Source organism: Balaenoptera musculus, chromosome 6 (genome assembly GCF_009873245.2).
Source record: "Balaenoptera musculus isolate JJ_BM4_2016_0621 chromosome 6, mBalMus1.pri.v3, whole genome shotgun sequence".
In the NCBI taxonomy this organism is placed as follows: domain Eukaryota; kingdom Metazoa; phylum Chordata; class Mammalia; order Artiodactyla; family Balaenopteridae; genus Balaenoptera; species Balaenoptera musculus.
The window spans coordinates 103,444,183-103,459,595 of NC_045790.1; the positions used below are offsets into that span (position 1 = coordinate 103,444,183).

General features: G+C 53.2%; 1 protein-coding gene across 5 annotated transcripts in view; it reads right to left on the bottom strand.

The window, feature by feature from the left end:
• Positions 1-5,283: 5,283 nt before the first annotated feature.
• Positions 5,284-15,413, bottom strand: part of TTLL11 (tubulin tyrosine ligase like 11) — a 256,473-nt gene continuing 246,343 nt past the window's right edge. For all 5 annotated transcript variants that reach the window (XM_036856233.1, XM_036856232.1, XM_036856236.1 and 2 more), the window contains one exon: positions 5,284-14,641. In XM_036856233.1, the coding sequence (XP_036712128.1) occupies positions 14,349-14,641 (293 nt within the window). In that variant the 3' untranslated portion in view covers positions 5,284-14,348. The remainder of the gene's footprint in view (positions 14,642-15,413) is intronic.

The window sequence follows — 15,413 nt, forward strand, 5'->3', positions numbered from 1 at the left end:
GGGGGGAGGGGGAGGCAGGGAAGGGAGAGGGGGGAGCCAGCTGAGCAGGCCTTAGCCAGGTCAGAGGGCCCCTGGCAGGGCTGGCAGAGGTACAGACCCCCACAGGGCACAGGGCACGGGAATCCAGAGGGGCCACAGGAGCCAGGCAGGGAAGTGCAGCTGTGAGGCTCGTTATCTGACTCACGTGTTTAAAGGTCCCCAGGATGCAGGGGAAGGACCGATGGCAGACGGAGCAGTGGAGGTGGCCGGAGCAGCAGGAAGTCCTGCAGGCACCCCGGGGGAATGGCGAGGGGCTGGGGAGCTGTGGGTACCCTCCCCACTGGAGGAGGGCTGGAGGGCTGGCCCAGATGGGGGCTGGCAGCGAGGGTTTGGGGTTTAGGAGGAAGGAGATGCTTTACAGCCTACATCCCACTGGCCCCTACAGAGCAGGAAGGGTCCCTGGGCCCCCGCTCCCCTGTGCGAGCCCCGTGGCAGCGGTGTTTGTGCCCACTGCTTCCTCTTGCAATGCCCCCCACCCCCGGGGAATTTAGGGGAGGGAGAATAACCTGCTCCCTGAAGGGCTTTCATTTATAATCTGGAAGGAGCCATAGACCTACTAAATAAAACGGCCTCGGTGCAGACTTGCAGGGTCTACTATAACTACCTGGGAAGAGCCAGTCTGCTGCTTTTTTTTTTTTATTTGCATTTTTCAAAGTGTTTAATGGATATTTATACAAAAAAACAGCCTATCGGGTAAATGCACAACTTTACATTAGGCTGAGAAGGCTGAGGGGATACTGGGTCTTCACCCCTCACTCATGTCCACTGGGTTCAGCAGTCAGAAGGCCACCTTCACAGACTAGCAGATACAGAGACCAAACTAGTGGTTACCAGTGGGTGGGTGGTGGGCAGGGGAGGGGGCAGGGGCAATACAGGGGGAGGGGATTAAGAGGTACAAACTATTATGTATAAAATAACCTACAAGGATATATTGTACAACACAGGGAATATAGACAATATCTTACAATAACTATAAACGAGTATAACCTTTAAAAATTGCAAATCACTATATTGTACACCTGTAACTTATATATCAGTAATATTGTACATCAACTATACTGCCTCAGTTTAAAAAGTTTTTTAAAAAATATAAGAAGGCTGCCTTCACTCATTCCCTCATTAAGTCATTCCACACACATTTCCCGAGCACCTCCTCTGACCGGGGGTGGGATCCAGGAGTGAATGCACACAGCCCTCCCCTAGAGGGAGAATCACCTTGCAGTGGGTTAAAGGGACACACAAAGGCTGGGGCGGAGGGACCCAAGACAGCCTGCGAAAGTGGGGTCAGCTTTGCAGAGGAGGAAGCTTACCAGGCCACAGGGGAGGGGGCGCATCTGGGGCAGAAGGAAGAGCCTGGACGTAGCCCTGGAGGAATGGAAGAGATGGGGCTTTGAGGAATGGTCGAAAGTGTGCTGAGTCCTGAGCTAAGGTTCACCGGAGAAAGAGGCAGCCTCTCGGCGGGCTGCCCCGCTGCTCACCTCCGGGGGGTGCCCCCAAGGTCCTTCCCTGGGTGTCACTGCCCCCTGCACAGTGCACAACCCTCACGGCTGCATGTGGTGGGCCTTTTTTGGGGGCTGGGAGAAAGCTGGGCCCCAAATGGGCAGGTCCCCCAAACCAAGTGGGGAGTTTGAGCTGGATCCAGGTGGCAGGAAGCCGTTTTGTGTCTTTCGGAAGGAGGGTGACACCATCAGAGTGGCATCTCGGAAAGACCACTCTGGCAGCCTGTGGAGAATTTGTTGAGGTACAGAGACAGTTGGCTGCCAAAAAATGGTCCGTACAGAACACGTATTTTGCAAAAAGATATGACAGAAGTCTAATTCTTTTCATCTGCAAAGTGATGCTGCAAATCAACAAGAAAAAGACCAGCCGAAAAATGGGCAAAGAACACGAGCAGCCGGTTTGTAGGGGAGGAAATACTCATGACTTTGAAACACAGAAGAAAGCTTCTCAACCTCATTCGTAAGAGAAACAAATTAAATCTGTAATGAGATGCTGCCATGTTTTTTTCACCCACGGACTGGCAAAGGTTAGCGTTTTGATAACAAGCCTTGTTGGGGAGGATGGGGGATCTGGCCCTCTCACACACTGTTGGTGGGACTGAAAATTGGTGTGGCCTCTTGGGAGGGCAATTTGGCAATATTGATTGCAATTTAAAATGCATATACCCTTTGACCTAGTAATTTGACCTGTAGGATGTACTCATACGTGTGCATAAAGATACATGTACAAGAACAATCCCTGCGGCACTTTATGTAGTAATAGAAAACTGGAAACAAACTAAATGCATCAACTGGGGGACATTTAAGTAAACGAAAATATTCTAAGTCATTATAGTGCATCGCATAATGTCATGACAATGGTGCCATTAAAAACCTGAGGCCAGCTGACACGTACATATCCCGCAACAACCTCCCAGAAACAGCGTTAAGTGAAAAGTAGAGTGCCGGTTAGTGGATACACACATATGTAAGAATTCATGTATGTGTACAGACTGTCTTTGAAAGGAACACACAAAACCCAGAAACTATAGCTGCCTCTGGGGACAGACTGGAGAACTGAAACACAGGGGTGAAAGGGAGATTACTTGTCACTGTACATCTTTTTGTGCTGTTTTTATTTGTTTTAGTCATTATATATATGCATTAATATCATATGGGCATTTATATATGTGTGTATCTCCACTGCATATTTTTAAAAAATTATTGCAGCCGCTATAGAGAACATTATGGAGTTTCCTTAAAAAACTAAAAATAGAGTTACCATATGATCCAGCAATCCTAACTCTTGGGCATATATCGGGAGAAAACTCTAATTTGAAAAGATGCATGCATCCCAATTTTCATAGCAGCACTATTTTCAATAGCCAAGACATGGGAGCAACCTAAATGTCCATCGATAGATGAATGGATAAAGAAGATGTGGTACATATATACAATGGAATATTGTTCGGCCATAAAAAAGAATGGAATAATGCCATTTGCAGCAACATGGATGGACCTAGAGATTATCATACTAAGTGAAGTAAGTCAGACACAGAAAGACAAATATCACTTATATGTGGAATCTAAAAAAATGGTACAAATGAACTTATTTTCAAAACAGAAATAGACTCACAGACATAGAAAACAAACTTATGGTTACCAAAGGGCAAAAGGTGGGGGGAAGGGATAAATTAGGAGTTTGGGATTAACAGATACACACGACAATCTATAAAATAAACAAGGACCAACTGTAGAGCACAGGGAACTATATTCTATATCTTATAATAACCTGTAATGGAAAAGAATCTGAAAAAGAATAGATATATGTGTGTGTGTGTGTGTGTGTATAACTGAATCACTTTGCTGTGCACCTGAAACTAACACAACATTAAAAAAAAGAAAAAGAAAAAAACTACAGCAACCACAAGAAGCCCAGGTGGCTGAGTGTCCTTCCCATGCAGCGGAGGCTCATTTTACCATGTCCTTGGGGAATGAACTTCCATGAACGTGAATTTTCCAGATACATTATAAGAATCAAAACTCTTTAAAAGCTTTTTTTCAATAAAGGAAACCCCTGTAAAATGTCTAATATCCTTCCATATTTTATCAAGTAAAGAGTGTGGAATGTGCGTGAACGTTTCCTGTCTAGGAAGCAAAGGGCGCTTTGCCCCTGCACTCAGGGCCCCCCTCGGCCGTAAGGGGGCTCCTGTCCCTCCCCAGCCTGTCAGGTGCCACTTGACACACAGCGTGTGAGCACAGAGAAAGGGCTGAAACAAGCGTGTCATTTCTGGGCCGGGAGCCCGGGTCGGGGCAGACGTTCCGGGTGTCGTGACGCTGGTGGCACCCACAGGCGTGGCTGGAGTCCTGGGACGTTTTGACCTTGCGATAACGGGGGCAGCTGCTTCCCTCTCCCTGCTGTCAACCTCAGAGTCTCTCTGGTGGCCTGTGGGCTGGCGGAGGGCAGGCTACTGCGGCCTTAGGCAAGGTGAGAAGCTTCTCCAGACCTAAGTTTTCCCAGCTGTAAAAGGGGAGTGATATCACCCAATGGCCAGGGTGACTCTGGGGCCTGGGACAAAGCTGGTCCTCCACACATGGACACCGTTTTCACCACTGGCCACCCTTGCCCACACTGCCTGGCACACTCCTGTCCCAGTTATGGGAACCTGGCCTCCTAGGTTCCCCCCGCCACCGCCATCACTTTGCTGCCCAGCTGAGCAATTCCCAAGGCCTCCTGTTCTGTAAACCTGGCTGGGTTGGGGTGGCTTCCAGGAAGCAGAGACCGGCGAGGCCTTTTTTATTACACGCCAGGGCTTTTCAGAGAAGTGTTTGCTGATGTGGTGCTACTCAAGGTCTCCCCAGAGTCTCCCACTTCAACATGTTCTCAGCCGCCTCTGTTGGCGGCACTCACCCGCCCTTCCAAGGGGGGCCCATCGCGGCAGCACAGAGGAGAACCGTCTGGAGTGAGATCCCGTCTCCACGAGGCCGGGATCCCAGATTGGCTTTGGCATTTCTAAGCCAAGTCACTTCATCTCAGTTTTGAACCTCAGTTTCCTCATCTGTAAAATGGGGAGATAGTAAGAGTATCATTTCCCAAGCATGCTTCTCAGACTAAATGAACTAACACATGTAATGTGCCTGGCATGGTCTGGCCGTTGTATGTGCTCAGGGGATGTGAATGAGGAATGTGGTTACATTCCCCCACCAGATCACCCTGTGTTGTGACACGGCTTCCACCAGCTACCAGAGGAGCCCTGATGCCGCTCGATTCCCCGCACTGAGGCTGCTTGTGCAGGGCCGACCCTCCTCAGCAGACCTATAGCTAGAGCTGGCGTGGCCAGACCACCTGTCTCTAGGCCTGAAGACGCCAGGCCGCCTTGGGCTGTGTGCTCTGCTCCAGCCTGGAAGGGCACACACTCTGTCTGGGCTCCTCATCTATTCTCCAGTCCTGGCCCCATCCTCCCTCAAGGGGAAAACGTCAGTGACCTGCTTTGGACTGGGCTTTCCAGGGGATGGGAAGGCTCCCCAAGAGCTTGGAGCTGAGCTGCAGCCAAGCCACAGAGCTTAGGACTGGAATTCTTAGTGGGAAGATACAAGATATTCCCAGAATCCTGACTCTGGACTCTTAGGAAACCATGTGCCCCGCATCACATTGTGCTTCTCAAGTGGAGAGTATGTGGTGGGGGTGAGATGCTCTGTGCAGCTGTAAGAGAAACACAGTCACTTTCTTGGAGCAGCAATTTTATTTAAAGATTGAAGCATTTTTATAGTAAAACAAATATGAATTGAGGCAAAAAGGTAACATGTGTCCACCAAGTCCCATTTCATTTTTTCGACTTGGATGTACAGGAAGAACACATTTCCCAGTATCCCCTGCACTCAGGTTGGGGCCAGGTGACCAGATTCTGGCCAAGGGCATGTGGGTGGAGGTGAAGTCACCTCTCCCTGAACAACCCACTCCTGCAGTCCTCCCGTCTTCTCTTCCTTTTGGAGGCAACTGGGAAGCCGTCCTTGAGGAGAAGGAGCCCAGGCAGGAAGCAGCCGGGACCCTGCGTGGCGGAGTGTCATCCTGGAGAGCCCCCTGGCCCCGTCAGATTTGCACAGGCAAGAAGTAAACCACAGGGGTGTTCAGCCACGGTGATTTGGGGGTTTAGCTCAGCATCCTGACTAAAATATGGACATAATATGGAGCCCAAAGCAATATTTACAGGACTTTTAAAGCTAAGACATGAGTCTTCAAGTAAGTGGCTGCTTGCAGCTGGCATCTGGGCCATGCCCACAGACTTCTGACCTGCCAGTCTGGGCTGTATTTTTCTCCAGCACCGTCAGTGATGCCACAGCCACTGGCCCTGGAAATGGCTCGAAGCACAGCTATGAAAGCGCCTGGGGAGGAGCGCCTGAGGTTGAGTGTCTGAGCAGATCACATGGCTCCTGCCTGACGACTGGGGTCAAGTGAGAAACGAGCCCAGCACCGGCCTCCGAGGTCCCCACAACCATTCTATGGGGGATGAGAGAGGACGGTCCAGCTCCTGCCTCGGGCCCTGGGGTGAACCCGCCCTGACTGTCACTGTTGCCGGCACGATGCACGTCTTCCAGGAGCCACGGCTGGGCTCAGGCGGCCGGGGAAGGAGGCTGCTGTGGTCATGACTTCAAACAAGTTACTTCTCCCAGGCCCCCAGTTTTGCCGCAGGTAAAAAATTGGAAGTGATGACGATGATGACGGCATTTGAAGCTATTTCCTTACATGCAACCGCAATATATAAAACAGAACAACAACCAAAACAACAGAAAAGAAAGAAAGAAACAAAAACAGAACAGCCGAGCTGCTCTCGGGCACCATGGAATCTAGTTTAAAACCCTGAACTAGAAGCTGGCCCTGGCTTCTGCTCTTCAGATTCCTTCGCTGAGGAGGCCTGAGCTCACACCCCTAACTTGCTGGGCATTTGGGCCGGGCCCGTCCCCTCTCTGGGCTTGCAGTGTCCCATGTGTGAAACTGACAGGTTGGAAATGCTATGGCCGTGGATAGAATGTTAATAACAAAGCGCATTACATAGAGATAAAGCTGGAGCTGCTTGGGTTAAAGATAGAGTGCGGTCTGAGCCCTGAGGGGCACCACCAGATGCCCAGGGCTTCTGTGGGAGGCAGCTGCATGGAAAGACCACTGGAAGGCATGCCTGGCCTTGTTGCCATGGGCCAAGGCAGTGCTAACCTCCCAGGCTGCTGGGGCAGCCTCCGCACCTGGTGCGGGGACCATGGGTGACAAACCTGGGTTTCTTCAGCAGGGAGCAGGGTGGCAGCTCTTACTGCACAGCCGAGCCATGACCTGCGGGCACAGGCGTCTAAGACCAAGGGGCTGGCACAGAGTCGGAGAACAAAGAATGTGTAGGATCTGAATGTTTCACAAAATGGAGAACCCGAGGGGTCCAAAGAACAAAGGAGTTCCCGGGGGTAACAGAGCCTGCCTGAGTGGCCCCCCACTGTGGAGGGGCTGTGGGAAATGACGCCTCTCTGATGCCATCGGGTGGTGGTTTCCAAGGGGCAGGGATCCCATTTATTTATAACTCAAGGCCATCTGCCTTTCTCTTTCCACCGGGTGGTCCACAGGCTGAGAAATGTTCAGAGCAGACAGAGGCTACCCCCAAAGGGTCAAGGGCAGGGCTGGCGCCAGGACAGGGCCACCAGGTGTGTGTGTCAGCAGCACCAGGTGGCCTCTTTGGAGCAGCTTGAACCACTAAGTTCTCCAGGGAGCTGCCCTGCCCTGAGCCTCCTCATGGGGGCCGAGCTTGCGACAGACCCCTATCCAGCCTGGCGCTGTGGGCAGTGGCTGCTGCCCACACAAAGCTGGAAGGAGCCACCTTCTCCCCCAGGGCAGGCGCGCCGCCAGAGTCTCTACCAGGTGGCCAGGCTCTAGGGGCACGTCACTCCCTCCCTCAGGGAGACTGTCCCCAGTGGATCAAGGGTTGGGGGCTTTTCCAAACTCCTTCCTCCATCTCCCCCAGGATGTCACAGGTTCCTTGAGGCAATATTTAGCTCCCCAGCCAAACATTAGCCATTAGAGGAGAAAAAAATTAGGAGGATCCCCTTTCTCCCCAGCTGACCCCAAATGAACAAGCCCTGCCCACCCTGCTAGATTTGCTGTCGCTAATTATCACGCAGAAGAAATCGTCGGTATTTTGCAGTACTTTGCAGCCGTTTCTATGTGGGGCCTGAGTGCAGAGACACTCAGCTCTGTTTTATTATTGCATTTTACGAAGTTACCAAGACAACTGAGGCCAAGTAACAGAACCTCGACTTTATGCGCCATGAAAATTTAATAAAGAATTGTTAAAGGCTTTTAAGAAGCAGAAGCTGCAGTCCAGCAGCAGCAGGGAGGAGGGACAAGCACGTGGGGCCGTCCACCAGACCTGGAGGAGCCTGGCCTGTCAGGGCCATCCACGTGGGCGGGAGTGATCTCTGGCATCTGTCTAGTTCAACCGTATCGAGACCGGTCCTTTTCTCAAAGGACATTTATTAAGACACTTCCTGGTGCCAGGCTCTTTACATAGGTTACGACCCCATCTCCACTGTGCAGGAGAGGAAGAGGGCAGGGGGTGGAATCACTGGTCCATGGCCATGATCACATAGCTAGAGAGCGACAGACCCAGCCAAAGACGCTCACTCTTCCCACAGCACTCAGGGCCTCTGCTGGGATTCTCGTTTTCCCCATTCTGATGCAAGAAGTCCTGAAGGGAAATACTCCTGCTGACTCTTTTCATCTCCCAGCTCCTTGCCTTGCTTGCTTCTGCAGCCTGGGAGGGGGCTGGAGGGACATGGTGAGGGGCGGGCAATGTCCCTGTGGCCCAAAACTACCGCCCTGGTTGAAATCTTAGCAAATGCCTTCGTGTCGGAGGAAATGTTCTACTTGTAAGTCTCCTGGTGAGCGTGTTATGTTACCCCAGGGCTGCAAAGACTCTCTTTCCTCTCCTCTCTAAATAAGGCTCAGAAGCAATTTTGCCATTTTATACCAAAGCTCAATGGTGCTCAGTGTGTGTGTGTGTGTGTGTGTGTGTGTGTGTGTGTATGCACACATGCATGTATAAGCAGTATGCTGTGTGGGTTTCCTAGTTATAGAAAAATCAAGACTTCTGGTTACTAGAGATGGAGGTAATTGAATGTTGCCTGTTCTGCAAAGCTCCTTTGCCCCTGGAACAGAAAAAAAAAAACTCGAACATATTTCATGAGGGAGAAATTCATATACCGTATGGGAAAATTTCTCCCATATCTGTCAAACTCGGTAGGAGATTGGCAAAATTACCAATCAGGGTGAGTTTGCCTCACTTGGAGAGAAGGGCAGCTCTCAGCCACTGAGCGAGATCTCATCATTACTGAGTTTTGAGGGAAGGGGCTCAAATGCCAGCCAGTCAAGCCAGTTCTCAAGGCTGGGACCGAAGAGTTTAGGGCATTAATCAAGAAATGAAAAAAAATTAAGCTATTTTGGAGTAATATCCTGCCAATCACAAGGCAAATTCCAGGTGTTAGAGGAGCAGCGGAAACCATTTTTCACCCCGTGAATGTCTTCAACTATGTGAGGATGAAGCGGGGTGGAGAGGGAGGGGAACTGACTGTTCTGGCTTCATTTGTCCTGATGGATTAGAACATTCCAGGAGGAACCTTTTCCCTTCATCCCTTTACACTTTGTAGGAAACCAGAAGCCAGTCTGAAGATAACATGGCATTCCAGCAGCATTTGGGTTTACAAAATGCTTTCACGTGTATTATGCTTTCTATCTCTTGTCTCCTGTTCCCAGAGACAAAGTGAGAGAGGAGCTATCACTCCCGGTGCAGCTCAGGAACCCGGAGCCCATAGAGCTCAGTGCGAAAGATCAGGTGGGACTGCCCCAAGCTAAGCCCCAGGACCACCTGAGCCATCACCCAGCCTCTCTCAGACGTGGGTTTCTGCGTCTGTGAAATGGGGCCAAAACCCTCTCCCTGCTGGGCTATAGGAACATTGAGGCGCCGTTATGAGAGCAGTTATGGGGCCGAGAAAGGAGCAAGGCGTTGGGGGCTGGGCTCTGCCTTTCACCAGCTGGGAGGCCTTGGGCAAGTCACCTGACCTCCTGGGCATCAGTGCCCCCAGCTATGAAAAGAGGGTGATGAGAATCCTCATCCTTTGTGGGGTCGTTGGGAGGATGGAGGTAAAAGTACTTTGCAAACTGTGAAGCGTCAAACAGATGGTACACTCACGTGGGAAGGGGAGTTGATTCTAGAAAGGCACAGAACACCATTCCAATGTCTAGGCTCCTCCCCAACCTGGTCCTACTCACCCTGACTAACTACATTCACATCAGGATTATCTGCTCTGAACTAACCAACCCCCCACAGATGCTGTGGGGCTGGAGAGACAGGCTGGATGCCCGATGGAGGAGCCGTGGTGGGCTTGATCCAGCCTGGTGGCCCTTAGTCTCCCAGACGGCGGTGCCCATGGGGGACGCAGCCCAGACCAGAGCCCGGGCACGAAGGAACACGGAGAGACCGCCCAGGGTCAGAGGAACCACTGTCTGCTGGGGTCCCGGGACACGGACATGTTCACAAATCAAACCGTCAGGGCATCCGCAGGGGGCTGGGGAGAACCAATGTTGTAGCTCAGGCTCCTCGCCCGGGCCCTCTGAACAGTCCCAACCGGCACCGGTAGGGCCCCGGCTCGGTGCCCGAGGGGCCAGCGTGAATCCAGCACCTGCCTGACCGTGAAAGAGCTCACTGCTTGATGGGAACGAACACCCCACCACAGCACAAGTGTGATAACAAAGGACTTTCCGGGTTCTCACAAGTAGAAGGAGGGGGAGGTTCACGGTTGGGGGGATGGCAGTGGGGACACTTGACCTGGGCCTTGAAAGATAACTAAGTTTCCACTGGACAGAGGGAGGGTCCAGCAGAGGGGACAGCAAAGGTGGGAGAGCACGGAGCAGATCCGGGCCCCGTGGCCCTCCCACGGGGGTGGGAACCGGCACATTCTCTCCCGAGTGGTAGCAACAGACACAAAGGGGCTGTTGGGAGGGAGCACAGAGGCTGCTCCTGAGGGCTGGGGGCTGAGCGTGGATTTAGGGTGGAAAGGCAGGAGGGGATTGGATCACGAGGGGACTTGAATGCCGGGTCAGGAAGCCTGGGCTTTATCTGGGAAGAGAGAGGGTTGACTGAACTGGGGGATTGTGCGCTCACCTCTGTGGTTCTGAGAGTCCTCCCTGGGCTGATAGGGACAGAAGATGGTTGAGGGGGTTAAGAGGCAGAAGACTGATGCAGTGCAGCCAAGAGATGATGGGGTCTGAGCTGGGAGAGTGGATGGAGGACAAAGAAGAGGGACCCAGGAGTTTGGGGATGGAGGCTCCTGTCTCCAGGAGGCCCTGCCTCCGCACATGGGGAGGGGCCTGTTGGGACCAGCACTGCCAACAGATGCACCGAATCCAAATCGCCTTTACAAGCCCCGTTCTGACCGGGCTGTGGGGACAGAGCTCCTGACCGTAACAGCAGAGAAGCCAAGCACATCCCCTGGGAGGCAGGAAGGAGGGGAGCAGGCAAGGCCGGCACTGAAGGGGGAAGGATGCTTTCCGGGTACACCAGAAGGGGCACGGCAGGCACGGCAGGAGAAGATGGAGGCGGGCAGTGGCCCGGGGTTGCACGCAGCCCAAGCTGGAACGGACCGAGCCTGATCGCATCCGTTCATTGAAGCCACTCTGGGTGCCGGCCCTGCAGGGACTCAGCCGGTGAACCGTGACAGGGTCGCTGTGGCTGGGCTGTGTGTGGGAGCACCAGCAGGAGGGGGAGGAAGGGCAAGAGAGGACGGGGGAGGAGAGGCCGGGATGGAGCCCGAGGGCCCTTCTCAGGGATGGGCTGACCCCATGGGCAGAGCACAGGGACCCAGATCCCCACGGAGCATCTCTCTTCCAGGAGGAAGGAAACCCCTGCTTTTGCGATCACTTCAATTACACCCTACACAACGAGCAGCCAATTACCAAAGGGGATAAACACAGTGGGACTTGCTATTAGGCACGTGGCGGCGGGGGAAGTCTCCTATCACTCACTCTAATAATGGAGCAGCCCCTGATTCTTCCTGTTCAACGGCGTTGAGAAAATAGGGCCCGCTCTGTCACTGACTGGCCTCCTGTAAAATGGCAGCCTCGTTTCCCCAGTGCTCCCCGAGGGCCGTGGGGCTTCTCAGGCCCTGTCTGCCCTGGAGGGACTCCTTCTAGACAGTGACCCTGGGGGGCCACCCAGCAACCTGCCTCCAGATGACACGCCAGGGGTGGGAAGAGAACGGTCCTCATCCTGGGAGCTGATGTTCACATATCACCCCAAACAATGTGGCTGGAATTCAGCCTATTGATACATTTTTTTTTTTCTAAAAATTTCAGTGCGCTTGCTTGGTTTGGAACCTGATGATTGCCCCCATTTTGGCAACTGAATGCTTTCGGGAAATCAACTTCAAGAAATGGTATAAAGTTAGAACTTTGTCTAAAAGACGCTTTGCTGCTCCCAGCTGCTAACAAGCGTGCAGGGTTACATTTACTTGGGTTGTTCGCTGTGCCATCCATTCGCGCGGCTGCCGGGCCCGGGAGAGTGCACAGGCTCTTCTAACTCATTTCCTCTCAGTGGACCGTCTAGGAACACTGATGGCCCCAGCCCATGACACCAGATGCTGTGACAGTGTGCAGAGCCCTGGGGGACCCCGGGCAGCCCCAGAGCAGGGAGGACCCACCAGTGGTCTGTGTTTGGAGCTGGATTCACACTCACCCGGGGACACAGAGGGGATGGGGCTCTGGAGTCAACCGACAGACCTGGACCAAGGCCTGACTTACCACGTGACCTCCCAGGCCTTGTTTTCCCTCTGAAAATGGGAACAGCGTCACGAAACTGCCCCAGATGACTGGAAAATGGAGCTGATGGCACCTCTAAAATGTCCCCACGTGGGAGGCGCTTGCTGCCCATTGGGTTCCTCCTGCCCCTCCCACCTTTGGAAGGGAGGCCACCTGGCTTGCTTTTTGCTGGGAAAACAGAGATGTTTATTTTCTTTATAGAAAGACAGAGTCTCCTGTCACCTAACAGCCCAGCATGGGCTCTGCAGGGCTCGGGTAATGCTGGGGCCCTCTGGGCTGGGGAAGGGCTGTGGCCTTGGGTCTGCCCTGGGCCCCCAGGAGCAGGAGGGGAGAGGCAGCGGGATGGGGGCATTGCATGGGAGCCACCCTGCCGGGGGCAGGCAGGCTTTACTGCTTGAGAGAATGGGCTTCTGGGTGGGAGGAAGGTCAGGCAAGGGTTAACAGAGCCCCACTCCCCCCAAATAACTTGCCAACAGTTGGAGGGATCTTGGATGAAGAACTTTCCCTTTGGGTTGAAAAATATTCCTAGGAGGGTGATTTCAAGCCATTCATTTCAACACTTTTTGAGTACCTACGACGTACCAGGCTCTATGCTGGACCTTGAGGCAACTGCTCCCACCGGTTGGGGTGAAGGGCAGTGGGATCAGAGACAGGGAAGGATGTGAGGAGGAAGAAGAAGAGAAAAGCAGGAGAAGGAAGACGTCTGTGCTGGTCTAGGACACACCTCTGCCACCAATGACTTTCCCCCGGCCCTACATTTGTGAGCATTTTCTGAGTCCTACTGTGTGCCAGGCACCGTGCTAATTAATGCCTTTAAAGACCCTTCATCCTCCTCACTCAGAGCCTGATGGTCAGCTCCGTCCAGGGCCCCCAGGGTCCTATAACGAGGGCCACATTAACCCCAAATCCAACAACACTCTGGAGACCTTGGCTGTACAAGGGCAGTCTCTTGTCTGCCTGTGGTCAGCAGGCCCTGGACCCTGACTTGCCTGGGGCCATTTTCCAAAATGCTACCTTTGGCTGCCTCTGAAGCTTCCCCTCTGAGCGGGGGCTGCCTGGAGACATGGAGGGAGACAGGGAAAGGGTCTCGTGGATGCGAGAGCACAGCTCCCCTTTGCCCAGCTCCTGACATCAAGCCCCCGCTTGCTCTGATCCTTACGCAGGTCTTACTTTCCTTCCCTCTGAAGCCCCCTCCTCCCCTCCAGGGCACCCTGCACACTCTGGGCACACTTGGTGATCGCCCCACCCATGGAGGGCTCCAATCAGAGGCCACGTGACTGGGGGACTCCTGCTTCGGGGTCAAGGTCAAACAAAATGATCTCAGAGGCTCCTGCCAGCTCTGAGACTCCAGGAGCCTTCCTCAGTTACCTCTTAGTTAACCATATCTTAATGAATAACACATGGAACACTGCAGCAACAGGCAAGCTCATGAAATCAACGAGGTCGGTCTGTTAACCACACCCACGTAGCACATGATTGCGGTGGGAGAGTCGCGCAGGCCTCCTGGGTGTTTCCACTTCATTTTCACAGAATGGGTGGTAGGAAATACACATGATGTCCCTGGGCTCTAACCGTATTCTCTTCGGGCGGGGCCTCAGCAGACCCCAGTCTTGGCTGCCTCAAGTTCTTTCTTCTCCGCAGCTCTCCGTCTTGGGGTTGTTGGTGCCCCCTTCCCCAAACACAGCAGTTTTATCCCCGGCTGTGGCTTCCCATGAGCCCAGAATAGAAGAGGCCATCTGTCACGTTTTGGATGTCATATGTCCGCTGATGGCTCGCAAGCAGGTGGGCCACCAAGAGGTGCTGGGCGGAGGGCGGTTGAGAATCAGGCAGCCTCTGGAAGTGCAGCTTAGCAGAACATGGAGACGATTAGGGGGAACCTCAGGTGGGAATTCTCAGCATCCTGCCATCTCTCCCCCCGGCAGGAAGCCTGGGGGTCTCTTGGGCTCGGAAGGGCTCAGTCTTCTTCTGGGAGGACACAGCAGCCCTCAGGACAGAGCGTGTCTGGAATGGGAGAGCTTGAGGGCACCGTTTGTGCAGGGCGGGGGACGGCCCTCAGCCAGCTGGGCTGCGGGGGTGGCCTCCTGCGGGGTGCCACTGTGAGGGGGCCGGCCCCCCGATGTGGCGCTCCGGCCGCACACCAGGCGCTTTTCGTCCAGCAGGGACAGGTGGTATTCACACAGGTCAATCAGCGAGGCTACCTGCTCGTGGCGTGGCAGCATCTTGAACTTCCTCTGGGCCAGGTAAAAGAAAGCCTCCACGAAGGCCTGCAGGCACATCCCTGTGGGTGAGAGACTGGGGTTAGTGGGGTGTGTGTGTGTGTGTGTGTGTGTGTGTGTGTGTGTGCGCAGAGGTGGCTCGGCACGCTGCCCCGGGAAGACCCGACTCCAACCAGCAGGCTCTCTCCCCACCGCTGTTTCATTCCGGAAACGAAACGGGGCTGACTCAGCGTGCCTGCCATGCGGACGTCTAGCTGGGTGTTTGCAACCACTTGCAGATTCAACCCTTAAGCAACCCTGTGAAGAAGGTTCAATGAACCCTGTTTTACAGATGGGGAAATTGAGTCTCAGAGAAGTGGAGAGACCTGGGCAAAGCCCAGCGGGTAGATAGCGGTGGGGCTGGGATTTGAACCTAGCCCAAAGCCTTATCCCTCTGCACCACCATCAGATGTTCCCATTAAAACCCATCGCACTGCTTTTATAATAAGGGAAAGGGGTATGAAGATGAGCCCAGTCTGATGGCAATGTTCTGTATCCTCATAGGGGGGTCAGTTACATGAGTGTGTGCATTTGTCAAAAGCCGCAAGTTATATTACCTTAAGATTGGTGCATTTTGCTATATGTAAATTTTACCTCAAAAAGTAAAATATACCTGACCCCTTCTCTACCCAAAACTATATTCTGGAAGGTATTAACAAGAGTCCCCATTATGCCCCTGGAATGTTCTTCTCCTACTTTGCCTCATAAACTCCTACTCATCCTTGGGATCTCAGCTGAAAATCACTTACTCAGCTAAACTTCCCCTGAGGCCCAGATTACATCCAGCTCCTGGTA